Here is a 16,015-nt window from a genome sequence, read left to right on the forward strand (position 1 = left end):
TTCGGTGCATCTGTCGCGTATCTGTTTGTGTTTACGCCCATAGCCAATCAGGGACCAGCATTCCTGGTGACGTCACCATCAACAGCCAATGAGGGACCAGCATTCTTGGTGACGTCACCATCAGCAAGTGTGACCTGATATGAATAACGTGGTGCGCTCTGCTGGCGCAAGATGCAAGTTGGCAACAGTCTATTTTGACACAATGTAAACGTATGTTTTTCTCATGCCAGTCAGTGTTGATTTCGTCGACTAAAACTATGACGAAAAATTGTCGTCGACTAATTTTTTTCACTGACGAAAAAAACTAAAAAGAAACTAAATAAAAACTAAGCTATGATGACTAAAACTATGACTAAATATATTGACAATTTTGTCAACAAGTAAAAACTAGACTAACATGTCACGGTAGGGACTAACAGTGGAGAAGAGATCCAGTAGAACTAAAAGACAAGTCATTTCATGTTTGGTTGCACTCAGGTGTTGCACTCTGACAATAGCAGATCTACAAGCTCACAACGCGTCACCCTGCGACCTGTTGTGAGCTTGTAGATCTGCTATTTTCAGAGTGCAACCAAGTGTCTAAAATCAGCCATTACGACACCATCAAGGCCCGCCAAAAATGTTTTGTCGACTAATATCAATTGTACATTTAGTCGACTAAAATATTATGATATTTAGTCGACTAAAACAAGACTAAAACTAAAACATTTCAGATGACTAAAATATGACTAAAACTAAAATCACATGTTATTCAAAAGGCTGCAAGTAAAACTAAATACAAAGATTTGCTGCCAAAATGAACCCTGATGCCAATAATAAAAGCTCCTTTCTGAACTGAATTAACAGGAGCCTCCCGGAGGCCACCACCAGCAGGGGCCGCCACTGAGCCCCGACGCGCTGCAGCGCTTCAAAGACCCCTTCCTGCTGCTGGGGCTGCAAGGCCACGCCCCCGAGCCCCGCCTCTTCTTCAGGGGCGTGGCCTCTGCCTCTGCCCCCGCCGCTCCCCCCACCACCGCAGTGGCGGCGGCCGCCAGTGAATCGACGTCGTCGTCGTCGTCCCCCAAGCCCGCCAAGCCCCCCAAACCCGAAGGTCTGCTGGGCAAGAAGGCCAAGCCCCTCCCCCAGCCCCTCCCCCAGCCCCTCCCCCCCGGGGACAGCCTCCTGGGGGGCGGGGCCTGGGTGCGTAACTTCGCCCACTACGACGTGCAGAGCATCCTATTGGACCTGACGGAGGCCGCGTCGAACCGAGACTCGGTGGGACGCAAGAAGAACATCACCTCGGGGGCGTCGGCCGCCTCGCAGCTCCGCCCCCTCTCACAGGTCAGTGTTACATCATTATGACATCATCATGTTGTTATTACGACCAAAGGTATACCATGAGAAATGTCGCAGCTTGTTTCCGTCCGTCTGTCTGTTCAGTCAGTTCCCTTGTCATTGTGACATCGCTCTGACATCATGCTCTGATGTCACTGTGATGTCAGGGGAACGACTCTTAACATAATGGGTTTGCTGCTCTGACATCACGCTCTGGCTTCATGTCCCTTTTATGCCCGTTTTTATGCCCATATATAGTCGACAATGTGATGTCAGAACATGCCCATATATGGGCATTCCCATTCCCTTCATTAGTATCATTGGTAACACTGGCTCTGTTTGAGCAGAATGGAACAGAGCCTTCATTAGTATAATTGGTAACACTGTCTCTGTTTGAGCAGAGAATGGAACAGAGCCTTCATTAGTATAATTGGTAACACTGACTCTGTTTGAGCAGAATGGAACAGAGCCTTCATTAGTATCATTGGTAACACTGGCTCTGTTTGAGCAGAATGGAACAGAGCCTTCATTAGTATCATTGGTAACACTGACTCTGTTTGAGCAGAATGGAACAGAGCCTTCATTAGTATCATTGGTAATACTGACTCTGTTTGAGCAGAATGGAACAGAGCCTTCATTAGTATCATTGGTAACACTGACTCTGTTTGAGCAGAATGGAACAGAGCCTTCATTAGTATCATTGGTAACACTGACTCTGTTTGAGCAGAATGGAACAGAGCCTTCATTAGTATCATTGGTAACACTGACTCTGTTTGAGCAGAATGGAACAGAGCCTTCATCAGTATCATTGGTAACACTGACTCTGTTTGAGAAGAATGGAACAGAGCCTTCATTAGTATCATTGGTAACACTGACTCTGTTTGAGCAGAATGGAACAGAGCCTTCATTATATTAGTATCACAGTGTAATTGGGACACATTGTGAGCTTGTAGATCTGTTATTTTCTAACGATTGTTCTACATTGTGAAACGTACATTCTGCATAATCAGCCCTTTCTACTTTTGGTTCTTCATGTACATTTCGAAACCAATTTTTTTTTACTTAAAGGGGTACTGTCACTTTAAAAAGGCTTCTTAAAATTTGAGTAAATCTTGAATTGAATTCAGGACTTTCTACATTGCAGTGTTGATACTTTGTTCTTTCCCTCCAGGGGGCGCTCTCCTCCTCCTCCTCCTCCTGCGTGTCTGCGGTGCAGGGTGTGTGTTCCGCCAGCGGGGGCAGCGGCGCTGCAGGCTCCTCCTCCTCCTCGGAGGAGGCGGAGCCTCCTCTGCTGGACGAAGGCGACGGCCAGGACAACGAGCTGCTGCTCAGCTGCCCTCACTTCCGCAACGAGATGGGGGGGGAGGAGCGGGCGGGGCTGGGCGTGGCACCGGGCGGGGCCGGCGGGGGGCGGGGCCTGACCACGCCCAACGACGCCGTGTCCGTATTGGAGGAGCCCCGAGAGAGCAGCGTGCAGAGCCAAGGGAAGAGTTCTTATTGGATAGAACACGCCGACCTGGGAGCGCATTATTACAGGAAATACTTCTATATGAAGGGTAAGTATCATTATTATATTATTATAATAAGAGTTCTTATTGGATAGAACACGCCGACCTGGGAGCGCATTATTACAGGAAATACTTCTATATGAAGGGTAAGTATCATTATTATATTATTATAATAAGAGTTCTTATTGGATAGAACACGCCGACCTGGGAGCGCATTATTACAGGAAATACTTCTATATGAAGGGTAAGTATCATTATTATATTATTATAATAAGAGTTCTTATTGGATAGAACACGCCGACCTGGGAGCGCATTATTACAGGAAATACTTCTATATGAAGGGTAAGTATCATTATTATTATTATTATTATATTATTATAATAAGAGTTCTTATTGGACAGAACACGCTGATCTGGGAGCGCATTATTACAGGAAATACTTCTATATGAAGGGTAAGTATCATTATTATTATTATTATTATATTATTATTATAATAAGAGTTCTTATTGGATAGAACACACTGATCTGGGAGCGCATTATTACAGGAAATACTTCTATATGAAGGGTGAGTATCATTATTATATTATTATAATAAGAGTTCTTATTGGATAGAACACGCCGACCTGGGAGCGCATTATTACAGGAAATACTTCTATATGAAGGGTGAGTATCATTATTACCAGTAAGACTCTCTAATCGGGAGAAAAGCGACCTTCAGGTCGCAGCGTGATTTTAGGCCAAAATGTGTAGGAGCAGTGTCCAAAAATAAGGTTGAAAAAATCAGCCTGAAGGTGGCGCTATATGGGACAGATCCATGTTGATGACATGAGTGTAGACATACTGTGTAGCAAATTGCGTGATTTTGGGGCAAAATCTGTAGGAGTAGTGTCCAAAAATGTGTTTTAAAAAATCAGCCTGAAGGTGGCGCTAAATGGGAGAGATCCATGTTGATGACATGAGTGTAGACATACTGTGTAGCGATTTGTGTGATTTTAGGGCAAACTCTGTAGGAGTAGTCATTATTATTATGAATGTATTATAATAAGAGCTGTTATTGGATAGAACACATTGATCCGGGAGCGCATTACTCTAGGAAATACTTCTATATCGTCATTCTCGTTTGGGAACCCTGTATGTCCAAAACCGTTCGTTTTGCATTTATCATCTATAAAATGTACTAAACTAGTTTTCACTAGTTTTGTGCGACAGTCTTGTATGATGAAGCAGGGCTTTGCTTTACCAAAAGACGTACACATTTGAAACTTGGATAATCACGATATTTTAGTGATTATGTTGCAAGGAAAACGTTGAGATAACAGCCATTTTGGTTAGAACTGACTGAAAATAACGTTGAACTTCAAGTTTAAAATGACCCTAAATATTTTTTCAAGTGTCCATATAAATTCCAAATATTATCAAATGATCTCACGGCACCCCTGGACTGCCATCACGGCACCCCAGGGTGCCCCGTCACCCATTTGAAAACCCCTGATATAGAGCACCAGAACTTCTAATTAACAACAGCATATATTTGTGTCAGAACTTCTAATTAACAACAGCATATATTTGTGTCAGAACTTCTAATTAACAACAGCATATATTTGTGTCAGAACTTCTAATTAACAACAGCATATATTTGTGTCAGAACTTCTAATTAACAACAGCATATATTTGTGTCAGAACTTCTAATTAACAACAGCATATATTTGTGTCAGAACTTCTAATTAACAACAGCATATATTTGTGTCAGAACTTCTAATTAACAACAGCATATATTTGTGTCAGAACTTCTAATTAACAACGGCATATATTTGTGTCAGAACATCTAATTAACATCAGCATATAAACTGTATGTGTGTCCAGAGCACCAGAACTTCTTCGGCATGGATGAGCGTCTTGGTCCGGTGGCCATCAGCTTCAGACGGGAGGAGAAGGAAGGGACCAGTGGAGCCCAGTATAATTATAGGATCATCTTCAGAACCACTGAGGTATTTATTATTGTTATTAATCATTATAGTTCTAGACTGAGGTATTTATTATTGTTATTAATCATTATAGTTCTATACTGAGGTATTTATTAATATTAAAGAAGGGAGGAGTGGAGCCCAGTATAACTATAGGATCGTCTTCAGAACCACTGAGGTATTTAGTAACACTCAAGGGGAACACACACCGGACGCGGAGGCGGCGTGAAAGCGCTGCGTCAAAACATACGGCCCCATTATCTTCAATGAACTAACCCACACCGGCGCCGTCAGACGCGCACAGTCACGGGTCTGCCGCCTCGCCTGCCGCGCCGATACGCTGCTGTTCTATTTGTCCAGCGTTGCCGTGCGGTGAACATGTTCTCCCATGGTTCTCCCCACCGGGGGAAATGGATGTGCTGTGTGGCAGCGCGCCGCATCCAGTTGGGGTTACCATGCAGCACTTCGCGTGCGTCGATATACGCCGACGCGACGCTGTGCAGCCGCCCTCGTCCAGTGTGTGCTCCCCTTCAGACTGCCATAGTTTGGCCATAACTAAAGTAGATTAAAGGGCCACTTCACCTCTCAAACAACAATAAAATAAGATCTGGTTGTCCCAGAGGTGAAGTGGCCCTTTAACTGCTTTTACCTGATTTTCAATGGCCTCTGCTTGCACGTTGTAAGTTCTGGTCCATAGAAAACAGGCTGTTTTGAACAAACACGCGATATGGGAAAAGAAACAGAGATACAATACAGTATATCCATGTTTCTGCAGCCAGGAATTCACCCTTTGTCAAGTCCTGCCCCTCTTCACACCCATCGGTTGCTGTGTCTTGGTGGGACACTCCATCCACTACCATTGTAATTCAGTTGCTTCGTATTGTTATTCTGTTTGTTCAATTCAATTCAATTCAATTCAAAGGAGCTTTATTGGCATGAGAAAACATACGTTTACATTGCCAAAGCAAGTATCACAAATACAATAAAAACAGTTGAAAATGGGGAACATATATACAGTTGGAAGGGGTACAGCATTAAATAAAAGCCTGGGTTCCCGAGGCTAGCATTGAGTAAACAGAGCTATGTCGCATTGTGACATTTTATATTTATACAGGGTACAAATAACAGCATTCTTTTCCTCAAAATGCATTTAAAGGTATCAGCTCTGTGTCATACTGTATGTACAGTAGGTCTAGATGCTTCATACTGTATGTACAGTAGGTCTAGATGTTTCATACTGTATGTACAGTAGGTCTAGATGCTTCATACTGTATGTACAGTAGGTCTAGATGTTTCATACTGTATGTACAGTAGGTCTAGATGCTTCATACTGTATGTACAGTAGGTCTAGATGTTTCATACTGTATGTACAGTAGGTCTAGATGTGTCATACTGTATGCACAGTAGGTCTAGATGTGTCATACTGTATGTACAGTAGGTCTAGATGCTTCATACTGTATGTACAGTAGGTCTAGATGTTTCATACTGTATGTACAGTAGGTCTAGATGTTTCATACTGTATGTACAGTAGGTCTAGATGTTTCATACTGTATGTACAGTAGGTCTAGATGTTTCATACTGTATGTACAGTAGGTCTAGATGTGTCATACTGTATGTACAGTAGGTCTAGATGTTTCATACTGTATGTACAGTAGGTCTAGATGTTTCATACTGTATGTACAGTAGGTCTAGATGTTTCATACTGTATGTACAGTAGGTCTAGATGTGTCATACTGTATGTACAGTAGGTCTAGATGTGTCATACTGTATGTACAGTAGGTCTAGATGCTTCATACTGTATGTACAGTAGGTCTAGATGTTTCATACTGTATGTACAGTAGGTCTAGATGTTTCATACTGTATGTACAGTAGGTCTAGATGTTTCATACTGTATGTACAGTAGGTCTAGATGTGTCATACTGTATGTACAGTAGGTCTAGATGTGTCATACTGTATGTACAGTAGGTCTAGATGTGTCATACTGTATGTACAGTAGGTCTAGATGTTTCATACTGTATGTACAGTAGGTCTAGATGCTTCATACTGTATGTGCAGTAGGTCTAGATGCTTCATACTGTATGTACAGTAGGTCTAGATGTTTCATACTGTATGTACAGTAGGTCTAGATGCTTCATACTGTATGTACAGTAGGTCTAGATGTTTCATACTGTATGTACAGTAGGTCTAGATGTTTCATACTGTATGTACAGTAGGTCTAGATGTTTCATACTGTATGTGCAGTAGGTCTAGATGCTTCATACTGTATGTGCAGTAGGTCTAGATGCTTCATACTGTATGTGCAGTAGGTCTAGATGCTTCATACTGTATGTGCAGTAGGTCTAGATGTTTCATACTGTATGTGCAGTATGTTGTTCAGTTCTAATTTCAAACTTGGTTTCAGACAAATGGAGCTGCTCACTGGCAGTATAGTGACTCAGCATGTTTTTAAATGTTTTTATTTCTCCAAATCATGTTTTAGCAAATTCAATATAAAATAGGCGGAACCAGGGCGGGACAAGGCAGATAGAGCCTGCTGGTTGGTCAGTCAGGGACCAACCAGAAGGCTAACAAAGGGTGAATTCATGCATATGTTCTCTCCTCCTCCTCCCAGTTGAAGACCCTTCGAGGCTCCATCCTGGAGGAGTCGGTCCCGTCGGCAGCGCGTCACACCACCCCGCGGGGTCTTTCCCCCAAGAGGCTGCTGGAGTTTATCATCCCTGAGCTCAACCTGCACTGTCTGCGCCTGGCCTCCACCTCGCCCAAGGTCCGGGACACCCTGCTGAAGCTGGACGAACAGGGGGTGAGTACTGGGTAGTAGACTGTAGACCCTCCCCTAAGGAGGGTCTACACCCTCCCCAAGTCCCAGACACCCTGCTGAAGCTGGACGAACAGGGGGTGAGTACTGGGTAGTAGACTGTAGACCCTCCCCTAAGGAGGGTCTACACCCCCCCCAAGTCCCAGACACCCTGCTGAAGCTGGACGAACAGGGGGTGAGTACTGGGTAGTAGACCCTCCCCTAAGGACTGTAGACCCTCCCCTAAGGACTGTAGACCCTCCCCTAAGGAGGGTCTACACCCTCCCCAAGTCCCAGACACCCTGCTGAAGCTGGACGAACAGGGGGTGAGTACTGGGTAGTAGACCCTCCCCTAAGGACTGTAGACCCTCCCCTAAGGACGGTCTACACCCTCCCCAAGTCCCAGACACCCTGCTGAAGCTGGACGAACAGGGGGTGAGTACTGGCTAGTAGACCCTCCCCTAAGGACTGTAGACCCTCCCCTAAGGAGGGTCTACACCCTCCCCAAGTCCCAGACACCCTGCTGAAGCTGGACGAACAGGGGGTGAGTACTGGGTAGTAGACCCTCCCCTAAGGACTGTAGACCCTCCCCTAAGGAGGGTCTACACCCTCCCCAAGACCCAGACACCCTGCTGAAGCTGGACGAACAGGGGGTGAGTACTGGGTAGTAGACCCTCCCCTAAGGACGGTAGACCCTCCCCTAAGGACGGTAGACCCTCCCCTAAGGAGGGTCTACACCCCCCCCAAGTCCCAGACACCCTGCTGAAGCTGGACGAACAGGGGGTGAGTACTGGGTAGTAGACCCTCCCCTAAGGACTGTAGACCCTCCCCTAAGGACGGTAGACCCTCCCCTAAGGAGGGTCTACACCCCCCCCAAGTCCCAGACACCCTGCTGAAGCTGGACGAACAGGGGGTGAGTACTGGGTAGTAGACCCTCCCCAAGTCCCAGACACCCTGCTGAAGCTGGACGAACAAGGGGTGAGTAGTGGACCCCTCCCCAAAGGACTGTAGACTGACCACCCCTCCTCTAAGGACTGTAGACTGACCACCCCTCCTCAAGGTACTTTGTAGACTGTAGACCCTCCCCAAGGTGACTGCACTCATGAGCTGTTGGTTTAAAAGACAACATTTTGTCTATTAAAACTCTTTGACCTCCAGTCTCAGTTAAACTCCTAGTGTAAGGTGGAGTCATGTACTGTCTTCATTAGTTAGTTAGTTAGTTAGATAGTTAGTTAGTTAGTTAGTTAGATAGTTAGTTAGTTAGTCAGTCAGTCAGTCAGTCAGTCAGTCAGTCAGTCAGTCAGTCAGTCAGTCAGTCAGTCAGTCAGTCAGTCAGTCAGTCAGTCAGTTAGTTAGTTAGTTAACTGGTTAATGTTATATTTCACTTAAACTCCCAGCGTAAGGTAGGAGTCATGTACTGTCTTCATTAGTTAGTTAGTTAGTTAGTCAGTCAGTCAGTCAGTCAGTCAGTCAGTCAGTCAGTCAGTCAGTCAGTCAGTCAGTCAGTCAGTCAGTCAGTCAGTTAGTTAGTTAGTTAACTGGTTAATGTTATATTTCACTTAAACTCCCAGTGTAAGGTAGGAGTCATGTACTGTCTTCATTAGTTAGTTAGTCAGTCAGTCAGTCAGTCAGTCAGTCAGTCAGTCAGTCAGTCAGTCAGTCAGTCAGTCAGTCAGTCAGTTAGTTAGTTAGTTAGTTAACTGGTTAATGTTATATTTCACTTAAACTCCCAGTGTAAGGTAGGAGTCATGTACTTCTTCATTAGTTAGTTAATGAGTTAAGTGTTGTGTTACAGTTAAACTTCCAGCGTAAGGTGGGCATCATGTACTGCAGAGCAGAGCAGAGCAGAGCAGAGAAGAGGACATGTTGTTATGTTAATTAGTTAACTGGTTAAGTGTTGTGTTTCAGTTAAACTTCCAGCGTAAGGTGGGCATCATGTACTGCAGAGCAGAGCAGAGAAGAGGACATGTTGTTATGTTAATTAGTTAACTGGTTAAGTGTTGTGTTTCAGTTAAACTTCCAGCGTAAGGTGGGCATCATGTACTGCAGAGCAGAGCAGAGCAGAGAAGAGGACATGTTGTTATGTTAATTAGTTAACTGGTTAACTCTTTGAGCGCCAGCGCCCTCTAGGGGCCAAAGAATGCCAGCGCATCTCTCATAGGCGAGCGCTTTAGCTTCCAGGACTTCAGCTTCCAGGACCTGACGTGCTCACGTTCATGCACGGCATGGAAATGTCCCGGATGAAGATGCTAACAGAATGGCTATTCCCATTTTGTCATCTAAAAGATCATTTTTGGGCGATTTCGCCGTAAATAAACCTTGCGCCGCTTTCCTAAAACACAAAAAAGAGATATAAGCCTTTAAAGATGCGGTCTTTCATTGGATTAGGCGGAGATTGGCGATTGCGTTCGCAAATTACGGCCGGCCGGGACGTTGTTAGCTTTCGGCTAGTAGCTACAAAAATCAAGCCAGGCTTCAGAAGGCCTCTTATCATTTTATTCATTTAATTAAATAAAGCCGAACTACTTCGGGATCGGCACACTTGTGTACTCATCGGAAGCGGCGCCGAACATCGGGTGAACATTGGGGAGCTCAAAAATGTATTTTAAACCATTTTTAATGGAATATATCGTCGGACAGAGTAGAACGGCTAGCTGGCTAGCGGCTAGCGAGCCAGGACCACCCACGACTCTACAAGCAGCTCGGGGTAAGTGAATTAATAAAAAAAGATTGTATTGGATTGAAATAAAGCCGAACTAGTTCGGGATCGGCACCAGATGAGTTAAGTGTTGTGTTTCAGTTAAACTTCCAGCGTAAGGTGGGCATCATGTACTGTCGTGCGGACCAGAGCAGTGAGGAGGACATGTTGTTTATGTTGTTATGTTAATTAGTTAGTTAATTAGTTAGTTAATGAGTTAATTGTTGTGTTTCAGTTAAACTTCCAGCGTAAGGTGGGCATCATGTACTGTCGTGCGGACCAGAGCAGTGAGGAGGACATGTACAACAACGAGAGCTCCGGTCCGGCGTTTGAAGACTTCCTGGACCTTCTGGGAGAAAGAGTTCGCCTCAAAGGATGGGAGAAATACAGAGCTCAGCTGGACACCAAGAGTAAGTTATTATAATATAATATAATATAATATAATATAATATAATATAATATAATATATTATGATATAATATAATATAATATAATATAATATAATATAATATAATATGATATAATATAATATAATATAATATAATATAATATAATAATAACTAGGAGAAATACCGAGCTCAGCTGGACAACAAGAGTAAGTTATTATAATACCAGTAAGACTCCCTAATCGGGAGATAAGCGACCGTTGGTCGCTTATCTCCTGTCACACTGCTGACATCAGTATGACATCACACTGCTGACATCAGTATGACATCACACCGTACACAAATGCCCCTTATATAAGACCGGCATTATCTACCGACAGATTAGTAACAAGATGTCAAAATCGTTGAAGGTTGAATCTCCAGATATGGAGATAACCAACACATCCCTCCATATATGGAGATAACCGACGAATCTCACTAAGTCTGACCTCACAAGCCCCATATTTGGACACGAACAACATATAACTCCATATATAGAGACATAGCTGCTGACATCAGTATGACATCACACTGCTGACATCAGTATGACATCACACCGTACACAAATGACCTTTATATAAGACCGGCATTATCTACCGACAGATTAGATGCAAGCAGGATCTCGACTCTGACACAACTCATCGGCTCATAAGCTGGTTCTCCCTTCATATATGGAGATAACCGACGAATCTCACTAAGTCTGACCTCACAAGCCCCATATTTGGACACGAACAACATATAACTCCATATATAGAGACATAGCTGCTGACATCAGTATGACATCACACTGCTGACATCAGTATGACATCACACCGTACACAAATGACCCTGACGGCACACACCAAGCAGTGTGATGTCATACTGATGCGGAGATATGAGCAGGGCAAAGGTGTGACGTGTGACCGACGGACGGACGGCCGGTGGAGGTTTTGATACTAAACTGCGACCTAACGGTCGCAATAATATAATATAATATCATATCATATCATATAATATAATATAATAAAATATAATATAATATAATATAATATAATATAATATAACCAGTAAGACTCCCTAATCGGGAGATAAGCGACCGTTGGTCGCTTATCTCCACAAACCAAAAGTTTGTTTTACCAATTATCAAGACATACGGGCAGTTGACAGTTTGCCATGGTTACTCATTGAAGTTGAATCTCCATATATGGAGATAACCTACGCATCACACTAAGTCTGACCTCACCAGCCCATATTTGGGCATGAGCAACTTATGTCTCCATATATGGAGATATGATGACATCACACAGTCCTCAGCCGATGATGTGGCGTGATGTCATACAATACACAAACGAGCCCTACAGTATAAAGGGGCAATTCTTGCCAGGAAAGAAGCATTTCTTCGACTCAGACCTTATCGCCAGGGTTGGCTTATAGCAGCTGTCGGTAGGACCATATATGGATTCTGTTAGTGTGGATCTCCTAACAGGGCATCATCTGGGATACAATCCCTTTTATGCCCATATATGGAGATCCCTAACAGAATCCCTTTCATGCCCATATATGGAGATCCCTAACAGAATCCCTTTCATGCCCATATATGGAGATCCCTAACAGCATCCCTTTTATGCCCATATATGGAGATCCCTAACAGCTAACAGAATCCCTTTTATGCCCATATATGGAGATCCCTAACAGAATCCCTTTTATGCCCATATATGGAGATCCCTAACAATCCCTTTTATGCCCATATATGGAGATCCCTAACAGAATCCCTTTTATGCCCATATATGGAGATCCCTAACAGAATCCCTTTTATGCCCATATATGGAGATCCCTAACAGAATCCCTTGTATGCCCATATATGGAGATCCCTAACAGAATCCCTTTTATGCCCATATATGGAGATCCCTAACATAATCCCTTTTATGCCCATATATTATGGAGAAATCCCTGCTCTGAGTATCTGACATCAGTGTGATGTCACCTGTTTATGCCCATATATGGAGATCCCTGCTCTGCGTATCTGGTTGCTATGGTAAACAGTTGGTTGCTAGGGTAAAAAAACATGGTTGCTATGGTAAACAGTTGGTTGCTAGGGTAAACAGTTGGTTGCTAGGGTAAAACCATGGTTGCTAAGGTGGTTGCTAACGTACACTAACAGACCAGCAACAACAGACTGTTGCCACAGCAACGTACACAAAGGTTTGTGTACACATGTGGTGTGATGTCATACTGATGCGGAGATATGAGCAGGGCAAAGGTGTGACGTGTGACGTGTGACCGACGGACGGACGGACGGACGGACGGACGGACGGACGGACGGACGGCCGGTGGAGGTTTTCATAGTAAACTGCTCCCTGACGGTCGCAATAATAACTAGGAGAAGTACCTAGCCCAGCTGGACAACAAGAGTGAGTTATAATATAATTTATACAATGGGTAGTAGATAACGAGCTCTACTGCACTGTCTCGTTCTCCCCACTCTATGCTAGGCGGCTAGGCTAACAGTTTTCTCATCAAGCGAAGAATTCAGCTGTACACTCTTGTTCTCCCCACGCTATGCTAGGTGGCTAGGCTAACAGTTCCCATGTGAGGTTCAGGGACATGGTAGCTAAATGTGACATTAAAAAAGTACAAATTCCTATCGAATATCTATATGTTGCAGTGATTTTTTCTCTTCAATGTCCCGCGATGCCATGGTCTCCATAGACTTCCATGTAATTTACAGTGCACGGATCGTGCACGCCCATGCCTAGATGATGCACCACGTGTGTGCACACTGTTCACAGCTTTCAAACAAAAAAAATCCGCTTGGAAATCCGTTCAGGCATTCATGATTTATCAGCCACTATGTTTGCCAGACCCATGAAATGGGTAGGCCTACATAAGCAAATGTCTGTCCGGGTTTTCTATATAAAGGGTATATATGATGATGACATGATGATGACATGCCTACAAAAGGCATGATGTCATAAATGATGATGACAGACAGGGGGTTGGCAGAACCGGGGTCTGGCACAACCAGGTTGACCTGGTCTAGTTTCTTCAGATGTAAACAAACATGGCTGCCATGTTTGAAAGAATGGGTTGGTATGGGGGTTAAACATGCAATTTCGCGATCGCGATCATGCCTAATACATTTCTGGAGGTCCACATTTTTTTTTTTGAAAAAAAGGTTTTTGAAAAAAAATAAAAAAAAATCTTCCCAAACTCGGGAAACTCTGGGTTGGCACCAGATGTGTTAATTACAATGAAATGAAGTTGACGTGTTTTTTTTTTTTTTTTTATGTTGTCTTCATTATTTATCAATCAGTCAAGTTGTCCTCAAAATGAAGTAAGACACTGCCTCTGTACCGACAGTACAAAGGCAGGGCCCTTAGCCAATAAGGAGCAGCCAGAGGGTAGATCTTTATGCCCATACATGGTGTTAAAGACAGGGCCCTTAGCCAATGAGGAGCAGCCAGAGGGTAGATCTTTATGCCCATACATGGTGTTAAAGACAGGGCCCTTAGCCAATGAGGAGCAGCCAGAGGGTAGATCTTTATGCCCATACATGGTGTTAAAGACAGGGCCCTTAGCCAATGAGGAGCAGCCAGAGGGTAGATCTTTATGCCCATACATGGTGTTAAAGACAGGGCCCTTAGCCAATGAGGAGCAGCCAGAGGGTAGATCTTTGTGCCCATACATGGTGTTAAAGACAGGGCCCTTAGCCAATGAGGAGCAGCCAGAGGGTAGATCTTTATGCCCATACATGGTGTTAAAGACAGGGCCCTTAGCCAATGAGGAGCAGCCAAAGGGTAGATCTTTGTGCCCATACATGGTGTTAAAGACAGGGCCCTTAGCCAATGAGGAGCAGCCAAAGGGTAGATCTTTGTGCCCATACATGGTGTTCCATTGGAGCCCACACTGTTTCATAGGAACAGTATTTCTAGTTGAGCATGAATTACTAAAGGCGCATCAACCACGTCCCGCCTGATAGGCCGCTTTGCTGGTCCCGCCCCCAAGCTCTAGGAAAGCAACGCTGAGCTGGCCAATCACAGCGCTCCATTGGTGCAGTGAACAGCCAACCACAGCGCTCCATTGGTGCAGTGAACAGCCAATCACAGCGCTCCATTGGTGCAGTGAACAGCCAACCACAGGTTCTTGTTCAACCCTCTCCACTCCTCTTCTCTTGTGTGTGTGTGTGTGTGTGTGTGTGTGTGTGTGTGTGTGTGTGTGTGTGTGTGTGTGTGTGTGTGTGTGTGTGTGTGTGTGTGTGTGTGTGTGTGTGTGCGCGTGCGTGCGTGCGTGTGTGTGTCTAACAGCGGACTCTACAGGAACACACTCTCTCTACACTCGCTACCAGGACTATGAGATCATGTTCCATGTGTCCACCATGCTACCCTATACCTCTAATAACACCCAGCAGGTACTATATACACCCTACACCCCCCTATACCCTATACACCCTACACTACCATACTACACCCTACACTACCATACTACACCCTACACTACCATACTACACCCTACACTACCAGGACTATGAGATCATGTTCCATGTGTCCACCATGCTACCCTATACCTCTAATAACACCCAACAGGTACAAACACTACCCTACACCCTTACCCTACACCCACTACCATGCTACCTTATACCTCTAATAACAGGTACTACCTACCCTATACAGCCTACCCTACCATACTACACCCTACACCCACACCCTACACCTAACTAACACAAACTACCCTACACCCCCCTATACACCCTACACTACCATACTACACCCTACACCCACACCCTACACCTAACTAACACAAACTACCCTACACCCCCCTATACACCCTACACTACCATACTACACCCTACACCCACTACCACCCCAGTTAAAATATTATTTGAGAACTAATGCTTTCCACCACTGGTTTTGCATCTAACAACCAACATTAAATCCTCTTACTGAAGCCCTTCTTTAGAATGCTTTAGGGGATGTTGACGTTGTCATCTGACCATCTGTCCATTTGGTCAAAATAAATTGGTTGAACAGAACTCATATTCTGGGACCATCGCTCCATTGTTTACGATGGTGTGTAATGCAGGCTGCTACCCCATGTGGTGATGGTGTGTAATGCAGGCTGCTACCCCATGTGGTGATGGTGTGTAATGCAGGCTGCTACCCCATGTGGTGATGGTGTGTAATGCAGGCTGCTACCCCATGTGGTGATGGTGTGTAATGCAGGCTGCTACCCCATGTGGTGATGGTGTGTAAAGCAGGCTGCTACCCCATGTGGTGATGGTGTGTAATGCAGGCTGCTACCCCATGTGGTGATGGTGTGTAATGCAGGCTGCTACC

At 44.5% G+C, this 16,015-nt stretch overlaps 1 protein-coding gene across 1 annotated transcript in view; it reads left to right on the plus strand.

Annotated features, from left to right (window-relative positions):
- The window catches only part of sipa1 (signal-induced proliferation-associated 1), a gene marked incomplete at both ends in the record, with an annotated part of 43,019 nt that overhangs the window by 1,037 nt on the left and 25,967 nt on the right, over positions 1–16,015 (plus strand). Inside the window, 7 exon segments of the mRNA XM_080755090.1 lie at positions 847–1,326; positions 2,531–2,870; positions 3,435–3,485; positions 4,686–4,810; positions 7,398–7,586; positions 10,514–10,688; positions 14,987–15,090. Of these exon segments, the coding sequence (XP_080611216.1) occupies positions 847–1,326; positions 2,531–2,870; positions 3,435–3,485; positions 4,686–4,810; positions 7,398–7,586; positions 10,514–10,688; positions 14,987–15,090 (1,464 nt within the window).

This window comes from Nannobrachium achirus, assembly GCF_963921795.1.
Source record: "Nannobrachium achirus genome assembly, contig: SCAFFOLD_299, whole genome shotgun sequence".
In the NCBI taxonomy this organism is placed as follows: Eukaryota; Metazoa; Chordata; class Actinopteri; order Myctophiformes; family Myctophidae; genus Nannobrachium; species Nannobrachium achirus.